This window comes from Hemiscyllium ocellatum, chromosome 2, assembly GCF_020745735.1.
Source record: "Hemiscyllium ocellatum isolate sHemOce1 chromosome 2, sHemOce1.pat.X.cur, whole genome shotgun sequence".
Lineage (NCBI taxonomy): Eukaryota > Metazoa > Chordata > Chondrichthyes > Orectolobiformes > Hemiscylliidae > Hemiscyllium > Hemiscyllium ocellatum.
The window spans coordinates 141,395,346-141,409,135 of NC_083402.1; the positions used below are offsets into that span (position 1 = coordinate 141,395,346).

Below are 13,790 nucleotides of genomic sequence, written 5' to 3' on the forward strand. Positions count from 1 at the left end.
GAACTAGCCATTTGGATACAGTACTGGCTCAAAGGTAGAAGACAGAGGGTGGTGGTGGAGGGTTGTTTTTCAGACTGGAGGGCTGTGACCAGTGGAGTGCCACAAGGATTGGTGCTGGGCCCTCTACTTTTTGTCAGTTACATAAATGATTTGGATGCAAGCATAAGAGGTACAGTTAGTAAGTTTGCAGATGACACCAAAATTGGAGGTGTAGTGGACAGCAAAGAGGGTTACCTCAGATTACAACAGTATGTGGACCAGATGGGCCAAAGGGCTGAGAAGTGGCATATGGAGTTTAATTCAGATAAGTGCGAGGTGCTGCATTTTGGGAAAGCAAATCTTAGCAGGACTTATACACTTAATGGTAAGGTCCTAGGAAGTGTTGCTGAACAAAGAGACCTTGGAGTGCAGGTTCATAGCTCCTTGAAAGTGGAGTTGCAGGTAGATAGGATAGTGAAGAAGGTGTTTGGTATGCTTTCCTTTATTGGTCAGAGTATTGGGTACAGGAGTTGGGAGGTCATGTTGCAGCTGTACAGAACACTGGTTAGGCCACTGTTGGAATATTGCGTGCAATTCTGGTCTCCTTCCTATCGGAAAGATGTTGTGAAACTTGAAAGGGTTCAGAAAAGATTTATAAGGATGTTGCCAGGGTTGGAGGATGTGAGCTATAGGGAGAGGTTGAACAGACTGGGGCGGTTTTCCCTGGAGCATCGGAGGCTGAGGGGTGACCTTATAGAGGTTTACAAAATTATGCGGGACATGGATAGGATAAATAGACAAAGTCTTTTCCCTGGGGTCAAGGAGTCCAGAACTAGAGGGAATAGATTTAGGGTGAGAGGGGAATGATCTAAAAGAGACCTAAGGGGCAACGTTTTCACGCAGAGGGTGGTATGTGAATGGAATGAGCTGCCAGAGGTTGTGGTGGAGGCTGGTATTATTGCAACATTTAAGAGGCATTTGGATGGGTATATGAATAGGAAGGGTTTGGAGGGATATGGGCCGGGCGCTGGCAGGTGGGACTAGATTGGGTTGGGATATCTGGTCGGCATGGACTGGTTGGACCGAAGGGTCTGTTTCCTTGCTGTATATCTCTATGACTCTAAATATGGTTTCACATCTGGTAAGGTGAGAGTCTCATTTAAACTGTTCATCAGAATAAACATTGAACTATGGTTATAGAGGCAAGCAATCACTCATGGTTACAGTATTGTAGTGTATGGTCCATTGATTAGTTGAAATGTTTCTACTGATTGCGAAGAATTGACTAGTTTGTCAGCTATTTTCAATTAAATAGTAAACAAGCAAACTAAAGTATTTACTTAAACTGAATATTGGTTATTAAACAAAGTCTCGGCTGCAGTAGAGCCAATTCACAACCCTAGGGACAAATCAGCCTTAATCTAATTGAATGGTGAATCTGTCTCAAGAAATTGAATAGTTTGCCCTGTTACCAACTATACAAGATCACAACTACTGCCAAATATTAATGCATACTTAAAATAATCAGAATTAGACTACACATTTGGGACCAGGGCAGCATAAGACATTCTGTTACATCAGTGCAAACATAGCCACACAACCAGTCCTCATTGTAAATATTTACACTCAAATCTTGACCAATCTTTCAGTGTCTTCATAATAACCCAGCTAGGACTGCAATGCCACTTCATAGGAATTTTCACTATCTCATACCTGGCTACCTTTGAATTAGCAGTCTTAGATTAAATTTCAGTCTCCTAAATCTAGCAATATTTCACCTTAGGCAATCCTTGGGAAAAAGAATGATTTTCTTACACTCTGCTTCAAAAAGGATCCTGAGATGGTTAACGAACGCAAAATGCAAAATGATATGTTTCTCCACATTCCCGGTGTGCTTGGTACCTTGTTGAATTAGCCCTTGCTATTCTGGTTGGCCACAAGGCAGGGAGATTTGCCTCAAGAGTGCCTTGAGGATATCCCTGAAGTGTTCTGCCGATCTCCTGGGAGTCTCCTGTCATACCACGGTTTCAAGTACTTCATGAGTCTAGAGTCAGATATGTCAAAGCTAGTTTTGAATGACAAGCCTGCTACTAGGTTGAGGACTTTTGGTGTCTGCTGTAAGCTATCCAACTGTCAAAAGCATAAAGGAGCTTCCAGTTCACTGCCATTTGGTAAATCATGATCTTAATCTGGAGTTTAAACCACGTTCCTCAAATACTTCCTCAGTCAACTGGTGGCTGAGTTAATATATTGGAGAAGAAGCAGAAACTGATGTACATCACTTGACACCTGCATAAACCTTACTTCATAAAGTATATTCTCACTACAATTGCATTATGGTTGTCCAATCCATCACCTTTGTACCAACAATATGACTGTTCCTTCCCCAATCACAAAACTGCATTTGTTTGATGCTATTTTAGTTGTTACATTTATTTGCATATTTAAATAATTTACATTCAAAAATTAGTTGCAAAACAAAAAGCAAAAGGCAAGCACAATTCAGTTCTAAGTTTAAATGCTTCAATCTGCCAGAGATCCATTGACAGCACCTTCCAAATCCACAACCACTTCCATCTTGAAGCATAAGGGCAGTAAATAGATGGGAACACCGCCACCTACAAGTTCCCCTCCAAGCTACTCTTCATCCTGACTTGGAAATATATCACAGTTCCTTCACTGTCACTGGTTCAAAATCCTGGAACCTCCTCCCTAATGACATTGTGGGTCTACCTACAGCAAACAGACTACAGGGATTTGAGAAGACAGCTCACAATCATCTTGTCAAAGGCAACTAGGGAAAGGCAATAAATACTGGCAGGCCAGTGATGCCCACTCCCATGAGCGAATTTAAAAGAAAGCAGCAGATTTTATAATTATGAACTTCTACACAGCCTTACAGGACAGTAAAAGTTTACGTAAAAACATACCTGGGAAGTTAACATCCTTCAACTATGCATTCACAGTGCAATGCTTTATATTAAGTTGAAGTGTGAATCAGCAATGATGGTCGAATGTAACCTGGATAGAAATTAAGTCAAAATGCCACCTTCAGGGAGCCTTGGTCTACTTAAAGGGGCACTGACACCAGATTTAGACAGCATTTGCTGAATAACCTCTTGGCACTGAGTGTAGATAAAATATGAATTGTTTAAATACAAGTTAATTAAAGAATCCAGCAGGGATTTATGAAAAGTAGAACTCCTGCGAATTAGTTTTGGGACCATTGTTCTTCCTGATATACACTAATGATCTAAATCATAGAGTACAGGGCATGATTTTAAAATTTAAGAACAGTATAATATTTGGAAGTATTGCGAGGAAGATTGTTTAAAATTTCAAAAGAACATAAACAGGTTATAGATTAACAGAGATATACAGCTTAGAAACATACCCTTTGGTCCAACTCGTCCATGTCGACCAGATTTCCTAAATAAAACTGGCCCCATTTGCCAGCATTTAGCCCATAACTCTCCAAACCCTTCCGATTCATTTACCCTTTCCGATGCTTTTTAAATTTGTAATTGTACCCACTTGCCCCATTTCCTCTAGCAGCTTATTCAATACCACCCTCTGCGTGAAAATGTTGCCCCTTAGGTCCCTTTTAAATCGTTCCCCCCTCACCGTAAACCTATGCCCTCTAGTTCTGGATTGCCCTACCCTGGGAAAAGTACCTTTATTATTTACCCTATCCATACCCCTAATGCTTTTATAAACCTCTAAGTTTACTCCTCAGCCTCCAACACTCCAGGGAAAATAGTCCTGGCCTATTCAGCCTCTCTCTATAGCTCAAATCCTCCAACCCGAGCAACATCCTTGTAAATTTTTTCAGAACATTCTTCCCATAGCAGGGAGACCAGAATTGCATGTAGTATTCCAACAGTGGCCTAATCAATGTTTTGTACAGCTGCAACACGACCTCCCAACACCTATATTCAATGCACTAAACAAAATAGGCAAGCATACCAAATGCCTTCTTCACTATCCGATCCACCTGTATCCCCACTTTCAAGGAACTATGAAATGCACACCAAGTGTTGTTCAGCAACTCTTCCTAGGACCTTACCATTAAGTGTATACGTTCTGCTAAGATTTGCCTTTCCAAAATGCAGCACCTCACATTTATCTAAATTAAATTCCATCTACCACTCCTTGGCATTGGTCCATCTGACCAAGATGTTGTTATACTCTTAGTTAACCTTCTTCGTTGTCCACTACATTTGCAAACTTACTAACCATACCTCCAATGTTCACATACAAATCATTTACATAAATGACAAAAAGCAGTAGACCCAGCAGCGATTCTAGTGACACATCGCCGGTCACAGGCCTCCAGTCTGAAAAGCAACCCCTCAACACCACCCTCTGTCTTCTACCTTTGAGCCAGTTCTGTGTCCACATGGCAAGTTCTCCCTGTATTCCATGAGATCTGCCTTGCTAACCAGTGTCCCATGGGGAGCCTTATCGAACAACTTACTGAAGTCCATATAGATCATGTTTACTGCTTTGTTACTTCTTCAAAAATTTCAATCAAATTTGTGAGACATGATTTCCCATGCACAAAGCGATGCTGACTCCCTAATTAGTCCTTGCCTTTCCAAATACATGTACATCCTGTCCCTCAGGATTCCCTCCAACAACTTGGCCACCACTGAGGTCAGGCTCACCAATCTCTAGCTCCTTGGCTTTACCTTACCATCTTTCTTAAATAATGGCACCATGTTAGCCAATCGCCAATCTTCTGACACTTTGTCTGTGGCTATCAATGACACAAATATCTCAGCAAAGAGCTCAGCATCTCTGTCCTAGCTTTCTACAGAGTTCTAGGGTACACCTGATCAGGTACTGGGGATTTATCTACCTTTATGCATTTTAAGACAGCCAGCACCACCTCCTCAGTAATATGGACATTTTTCAAGATAGAGATATACAGCACAGAATCAGACACTTAGGTCCAACTCGTCCATGCCAACTAGATATCCCAACCCAATCTAGTCCCACTTGTCAGCAGCCGGCCCATATTCCTCCAAACCCTTCCTATTCAAATACCTATCCAGATGCCTTTTAAATGTTGCAATTGTACTCGCCTCCACCACTTCCTCTGCTAGCTCATTCCATACACGTACCACACTCTGCGTGAAAATGTTGCCCATTAGGTCTCTTTTATATCTTTCCCCTCTCACCCTAAACATATGCCCTCTAGTTTTGGACTCCCCCACCCCAGGGAAAAGACTGTCTATTTATCCTAGCCATCCCCCCCATGATTTTATAAATCTTTATTTAATTCCCTACATTCTCTATCTTCCATATCTGTCTCCATAGTTTGCTGGAATGGGTGGGCAAGTACAAGATGAAATTTAACGCAGTGAAGCATCAATGATAATTTTCATAGGAAGAATGCAGGAGCTCCAAACGTGATGCAGTAGCAGAGGAACTTGTGTATAAATGTGCACAAAATCTGAAGGTAATAGGATAGGCTGACAGCGCAGTTAAGAAAGCACACAGCATCACGGGGGCACACAAGGCAAAAACAAGGAAATGAAGTTAAGCCTATATAAACCATTGGTTTAGTCTTAATTGAGTAATGCATCCAGTTTGGGACACACACTTTAAGAAAAATGTGAAAGGAGCAAATAGGATGCCAAGAAATTTCATAAGAATGATTCTGGGAATGAGATATATCAGTTATATAAATAAATTAGAGAAGTTAAGACAGTTTTATACACTTTCATTAAATTTCCTCTCAATTGTCTCTTCTCTAAGGAATCATGTGGGGGTTTTGACAATTAAACAAAAATTCATGAGTTATGGAAATTGCTGGCATAAGGCAGATATATTGCTGATTCCCTAATTGGCCTTGAATACACAAGCTTTGTAGACCATTGCTGTGAATCTGGCGATAAATATAGACCAGACCAAGTAAGGATGAAAGATTTATTTACCAAAGGGAAATGAGTGAACCAGATGGGTTTTGTGACAATTGGTGATAGTTTCATGTTCTCCATTACTGAGATTAGTTTTCACTTCAAGATTTTTATCAAGTGACATGGTGAGATTTGAACTGGTCTCTCTAGAGAACATGAGAGTGGGCCTTTGGATTATCAAGTCAAGTGATGCTACCACCATTTTCCCCTCACAGCTGATAGAGAAAAATGGCTCCAAGTGGTAACAGGATCAAGAACCAGAGGTCACAAATTTAGGGTAATTGGAAAATGATGCAATGACATGCTCAGTTAATTTTTAACGCAGCAAGTGGTTAGGATTCTAATATACTGTCTGAGAATGTGCTGGAGACAGGTTCATGAATTGGTTATTCTCTGAAAAGGAAGGAATTGCTGGAAAACAGGGAAAAGGCACAGGAGAAGCTGATCCTTAAAAAAAACCAACAGAAACAATATGCCAAATGGCCTTTTGTGCTGTAACTATTCTACAATGTTATGAGAACAGTCTTTCAACTCAAGCCAACATTTACCTGTATTTACTCTGTAACCTTTATATGCTTATCTAACAAAGATCCATCAGTCTCAGAAGTAAAAGCATTAATTGATCTATCATTTATCACCTTTTAAATGGGAGAATTCTCCATTTGCATACCACCATTTCCTGAAAGAAAAGCTTGGTGAAAGTGAGGATTACAGATGCTGGAGATTACAGTCAACATTAGAGTGGTGCTGGAAAAGCACAGCACGTCAGGCAACATCTGAGGAGCGAAAAAGTTGACGCATCGGAAGCTCCCCTAGCTCCTCCAGCCAGCTTTTGATTTAAAGGTTATGTGCTCTTGTCCTATTGTCACCAACAGAAAAAAAACTTTTCTTTATCTATCTTAACAGATAACAATTCCTTTCAAGATCCTAAAAAATCTCAAATCAAATAAATCATCCTCATTTTACTATATTTCAGAAAATACTTAAATTATGCCTGTAATCTCTTATGCAATCTGATTCTTAGAGCTTCGATGACAATTTAATTCATCTACACTGTACTCATTCCAAGACCAACATGTTCCAAGATTTGGTAACCAAAACTGTATACAGTATTGCAGACATGATCTAACCAGGTCATTGTCGCAAACTTTTATCTTTATATTCCAAATCAGAAAAGCCAGTATTCTATTACCCTTTTTGATTTCTTTTTACCTACTCCATTTTAGTGATCCATGTAAATAGATTCATAAATGTCCATGGACTTCTGCCGCTGCTATTTCATTTACCTTTAAAATACCAAGATGTATCCTTTATCTAGTTTGAAATGGATGACATTATACCTACAAAGCATATCTATCCATCATAGTTTTGCCCACTCAATCAACATCTGGTTTTAAAGGGCCCAGATTACCACTGACTAGAAATTTTTTCCCCAGTATAAAATGTTTTTAAAAAATTGAAATAACTGATATTTTTTGCAAATTTCTTTACAATAATTGATAGGGAAGGAAAATAATTATGATCAGCTACCCTCTAAAATAACGTTCTTGCAAAGTTCAGTACTTTAAAAATAGATGTTCATTAATGTATTTACAAGCTGATCTATAATATGCAAAACCTAATATTTAGATACTGAATGTTTCAATGTTTCTTTATTTGTTTTGTTTCTGTCCTCTAGTACTACATCAATGTTCAAGTCCACAAATGAATCATACTGGAAAATGCTTTTTTAGATTCTCTAAAGCCCTATTCCTGATGAAGGGCTTTTGCCCGAAACGTCAATTTTCCTACTCCTCGGATGCTGCCTGACCTGCTGTGCTTTTCCAGCATCACTCTAATCTAGATATCGTCCATAGTGTTAGGTGCATTAGTCAGGGAAATAGGTCTGGGTGGGTTACTCTTTGAGGGTTGGTGTGGACACGTTGGGCCAAATATTTATTCCACACTGTAGAGAATCTAAAATAGCATTTTCCAGTGAGATTCATTTCTGGACTTGAACATTGATGTAGTACTAGAGGCCAGAAGCAAAACAAATAAAGAAACATTGTAACATTCAGTATCTAAATATTAGATTTTGCATATTATAGATCAGCATCTATAGTAGATGAACATCTATTTCCAAAGTACTGAACTTTGCAAGAATGTTATTTTAGAGGGTAGCTGATCATAATTATTTTCCCTCCCTATCAATTATTGTAAAGAACTTTGTAAAAAAAAATCAGTTATTTCAATTTTTTTTAAACCATTTTATACTGAAAAAAAATTGCTAGTCATTGGTAAAGTGGGCCTTTTAAAAACAGATGTTGAGTGGGCAAAACTATGATGGATAGATTTGCCTTGTAGGTATAGTCATCCATTTCGAACTAGATAAAGGATACATCCTGGTATTTTAAAGGTAAAGACTCTGGTTTCCAGCATCTGCAGTCCTTGTTTTTACCTACTATGGGCAATGTAGCAGGGCCAATTCCCCTAACCTGCACATCTTTGGACTGTGGGAGGAAACCAGAGCACCCAGAAGAAACTCCACACAGACAGTCACCCGAGGTTGGAATCGAACTCGGGTCCCTAGGGCTGTGAGGCAGCAGTGCTAATCACTGGGCCACTGTGCCATTTGTGAACCACTTGCGTAGAAGTAGGACACATGGTATCACTAAAAGACAAACCTGGGCAAACTGCAGCCTGTATGCCAGAACCAGTTCACAGAAACCCCTAACACAGCCCATGCTTGCACCAGAGAATTCAAAGAAAATAGTATTTCAAAGCCAATAGAAGTATGCAAAGTTTGTAGGCATTGGCCAATGATCATAGGCAAGGGGTGTGATTTTCTTGAACATTGCCAATGGCAGCCATGTTAGAGGTAAGGAACACATGTGGAACAGCAGTGGGTGCAACACAAGGTAAATGTGTATTCAGATGCACTTAGTAGTTTACTGCAGTTTTGATCTGTTGATTTCCCAATTTTAAAACTTCAACTTATTTTCTCTCAAGATTTCAATGTTCTTTATGAAAAGTCAACCTGTTTTGTTTCGCCATTTTTCTGTATTTGCTCACTGAAGGTACAGACCCTTGCTGAGGCATGGGGCCACTGGTACTGGCAGTCTAGGACTGGAACCTTCAGGTCTGAAGATTATGCATGTGCTTCCTAACAGTGTGGAGCAAAATGCATTGGTAGCATTTGAAAACGTACTGGGAAGCTATTAAACCCCAACTCTAGGAATGGGAGGTAGGGACAGGACACAGACAATCGCACTCCCTTCAAGATATAACTGTTTACCTCAGTACCAAAACTTAAAAAGCAGTTAATGCAAAATACTTTGCCACAGTGAAGTAAAGATCAGAGCTGCAGAGCAGTGGAATTAATTAGGTCCACTAAAGATGCAACACTTTGAACAGTGTACATTTTGACCCTTCATTTTTCAAGTCAACTCTATTAGATTGATGAGGAATGTGCTCTTCAGTCAATGAAATGTGTCCAGTCTCAAATCTGCAGACTCATAGCACCACAAATTAATGTTCTCTAATGAAGCATCATTTAGTTACACCCTTTTAAAAAAAAACAATTTTAGAAACAGAAATCCAGTTAAGCAGGGGCTAAATTTACACTTTACTGCACTGCTGAATACTGCAATGTTCCTAATGGGCGGCACGGTGGCACAGTGGTTCGCACTGCTGCCTCACAGCACCAGAGACCCGGGTTCAATTCCCGCCTCAGACGACTTATTGTGTGGAGTTTGCATGTTCTCCCCGTGTCTGCGTGCGTTTCCTCCGGGTGCACCGGTTTCCTCCCACAGACACAAAGATGTGTGGGCCAGGTGAATTGGCCATGTTAAATTGCCCGTAGTGTTAGGTAAGGGGTAAATGTAGGGGTATGGGTGGGTTGCGCTTCGGCGGGTCGGTGTGGACTTGTTGGGCCGAAGGGCCTGTTTCCACATTGTAAGTAATCTAATCTAACCTAATCTAAAGATGTGGTTATTATGCTTTAGGACTGAGATGAGGAGACATGTCATCACTATGAATCTTTGTAATTCTTCACCCTAGAAAGTTGTGTCAATGAACATATTCAACATAACTTAACAAATGTTTGCATTCATAAGGGAAACAAAGGGGATTTGACAAGAAGTGGAATTGAGGTTGGAGACAGGTTCAGGGGCTATGTGGCCTACTCCTGTGCCTACTTCAAGATGTCGAAAGATTTATGAGATGGAAGAAAACTGTCCAGCCTAACATATTTGCAAGAGAGGGCTATTCAGTCTAATTCCACCTTCCATCTCCTGGTCCATAGTCTTGCAAGTTACACCACCTCAAGTGCATACACAAATGTTTTGATTTCCAACTTCAATCTGATTTCAACACCTACTACTTTTTCATGCAGTGCATTCCAGATCTTCTGAAATATAACATACTCAACTCCCTCCAATTCTGCTGCCAACTACTTTAACTCGTTGACTGATTATTGACCTCTGCAAACAGAAAAAGGTTCTTCCTGTCCATTTTATCTTGGTCCCTCATAATTTTACACAGATCAATTAAATCTCCTCTCAGCCTCTTAGGTTCTAAAGAAAAAGCACCCAGCCTATCAAATGTCCCCTTGTAGCGAAACTTCTTTAATCCTGGCAACATTCTTGTAAAACTTTTGTGGGCTCTCTAGTACAAACTCATTTCTTTGCATAACTCAGTGACCAGAACTATATACAATACTCTCACTAGTGTTAACAGTTCTAGTGAAACCTTCCTCCTCATACTCCATGATTCAACCAATAACAAAGTATTCTATATACCTCCCATACTATCTGATCTGGCTACATTCAAGTGGCTATGCATATACACTTCAAGGTCCCTCTCTTCCTGTACATCTTTCAGAATCCCAACATTCATGACATATTCCCTTGCTTTTTTTGTCCTCAAAACACACTACCTCATTTTCCAGATTGAAATTTATTTGTCACATTTCTACCCACTTTCCCAGTACATCATTAGCTTCCTACAGTCTAGAATTTTCCTTTTCACTATTAACTGATTTCCTATTAAACCAATTTTCATATCCACAAACATCTTAATTATGCTCCTGACAAAAGGTCTAAATCCTTGGTATGTAACACAAATACCAAGGGACTCAGAAAAGAGCCCAGTAGAACATAATTTGAACAACCTTCCTGCCACAAAGGTATCTGTCAAAATTAACTTTCCGCTTCTACCACAGAGCCTATTTCGGATCCAACTTGCTATTTTACCACTGATGTCATGAATTTTTAAGTTACACGTGGGGACTACGTTGTAAATTGTCACTAACATGCACATGGACAACATTCACTGTGCTACCTTCAACGTTCCTCCTTAGTACCTCAAAAGTGTCTCTGGACCAAAAGCATTAATTCAATTTCTCTCTCTATAGATACTGCCAAACCTGAGGTGTGCCAGCAATTTCTGTTATTTAAGATTTCCAGCATCAAGTTTTTATTTTGTATCGGGCCAATGGGATCAGTTCTGGGGCTGATACCAGGAGATAGGGACAGTGGGAGCAATTCTGGGATTAATATCAGGTTTAGAGAGATAGTGGCATAAATTCTGGGATTGATACCAAAACTATAGGGACAGTGGGATCAACCTGAGATTGATACGAGGACAACAGGGATGGTGGGATCACATCTGGGATTGATACCAGTACTATACAGATAGTGGGATCAGTCAGGGAATGGTAGCCGGACTATAGGCTGTGGGCTGAAAATGTGTTGCTGGAAAAGCGCAGCAGGTCAGACAGCATCCAAGGAGCAGGAGATTCAACGTTTCGGGCATAAGCCCTTCTTCAGGTCTATAGGCTGTGGGACCAGTCTAGGATTAATACCAGGAATATATGGACAGTGGGATAAATTCTGGGATTAATACCAGGTTTATAGGAACAGCGAGATAAATTCTGGGATGATATTAGGCTATAAGGACAGTGGGATCAATTCTGAGATTGATACCAGAACTATGGGGACGGTGGAATCAGTCTGGGATTGATACCACGACTATACAGATAGTGGCATCAGCATTGGATTGATACCAGGACAACAGGGGCAGTGTGGTCAGCCTGGGGTTGATACCAGGACTATAGGGACAGTGGGGTCAGACTGGGTTGATACCAGGACTATAGAGACAGTGGGATCAGCCTGGGGTTGATACCAGGACTATAGGATAGTGGGATTAGTCTCGGAATGGTAGCAGGACAATAGGGACTGTGGGATCGGTCTGGGATTGATAACAGGAATATAGGGATGGTGTGATCAATTCAAGGATTGATAACAGAACTAGAGGGACAGTGGGATCAATTCTTGGATTGATAACAGAACTATAAGGACAGTGGGATCAATTCTGGGAGTAATACCAGGTTATAGAGACAGTGAGATAAATTCTGGGATTGATATTAGGCTGCAAGGACAGTGGGATCAATTCTGATTGATACCAGGACTATAGGGACAGAGGGATCAGCCTGGGATTGATACCAGGACTATAGGGACAGTGTGATCAGTCTGGGGTTGACACCAGGACTAAAGGGACAGTGGGATCAGCCTGGGATTGACACAAGGACAATAGGGACAGTGGGATCAGCCTGGGGTTGATACCAGGAGTATAGGGACAGTGGGATCAGCCTGGGGTTGATACCAGGTCTATATGGACAGTGGGATCAGCCTGGATTGATACCAGGACTATAGGGACACTGGGAATCACTCTAGGGTTGATACCAGAACTATAGGGACAGTGGGATCAGCCTGGGGTTGATACCAGGACTATAGGGTCAGTGGAATCAGCCTGGGGTTGACACCAGGACTATCGGGACAGTGTGATCAGTCTGGGGTTGACACCAGGACTAAAGGGACAGTGGGATCAGCCTGAGATTGACACCAGGACAATAGGGACAGTGGGATCAGCCTGAGATTGACACCAGGACAATAGGGACACTGGGATCAGCCTGAGATTGACACCAGGACAATAGGGACAGTGGGATCAGCCTGGGGTTTATACCAGGACTACAGGGACAGTGGGGTCAGTCTGGGATTGATAGCAGGACTATTGGGACAGTGGGATCAGCCTGGGGTCGATACCAGGACTATAGGGACAGTGGGATCAGCCTGGGGTCGATATCAGGACTATAGGGACAGTGGGATCAGCCCGGGGTCGATATCAGGACTATAGGGACAGTGGGATCAGCCTGGGGTTTATACCAGGACTACAGGGACTGTGGGGTCAGTCTGGGATTGATAGCAGGACTATAGGGACAGTGGGATCAGCCTGGGGTTGATACCAGGACTACAGGGACAGTGGGGTCAGTCTGGGATTGATAGCAGGACTATAGGGACAGTGTGATCTGTATGGGGTTAATACCAGGACTATAGGGACACTGGGATCAGCCTGGGGTTGATACAAGGACTATAGGAGCAATGGGATTATACGGGACGATACTTTATGCGGGAAAATAAGCAATGGGGGCTGCTGAATAAAGGGAATCTGGAGATGACGATAGTGGGAACTAGACATGATTATCACTGGTTGAATAAGGCCGCTCTCAGGACCCAAAGAGGATTAATAAACCGGTAGTAACTCAGAAAGGTAACAGACTGAAGTGAAGCGCTGACATCGTGCGCTGCCGCCGTTTCACCCACCGTCATTATCGTCACTGTGCCGTCTCCTCGACATTTCTGCCCGGGGCCGGTATCACCAGCAGCCGAGAACAAGGTAATCGCTCGCTGGGCTTTGTGGCCGCTCCACCACCGCTACCACTCACCGCTCCTAGCCCTTTCTCGGGTCACTCACAACTTCCCCCAGCGACAACCCCCCTCCCTCCCCCCCCGATTATGGCGGGCACTCTGTTACATGCACTTCCGGGGTAAACCCGCGCGTGTCGGCCAA

The 13,790-nt window shown here is 41.7% G+C and overlaps 1 protein-coding gene across 1 annotated transcript in view; it reads right to left on the reverse strand.

The window, feature by feature from the left end:
- LOC132825527 (nuclear cap-binding protein subunit 1) overlaps nt 1-13,697 on the reverse strand; it is a 74,409-nt gene extending 60,712 nt beyond the window's left edge. Inside the window, exon 1 of the mRNA XM_060840889.1 lies at nt 13,544-13,697. Coding sequence (XP_060696872.1) covers nt 13,544-13,577 — 34 coding nt within the window. The 5' untranslated portion in view covers nt 13,578-13,697. The remainder of the gene's footprint in view (nt 1-13,543) is intronic.
- Nucleotides 13,698-13,790: the final 93 nt, after the last annotated feature.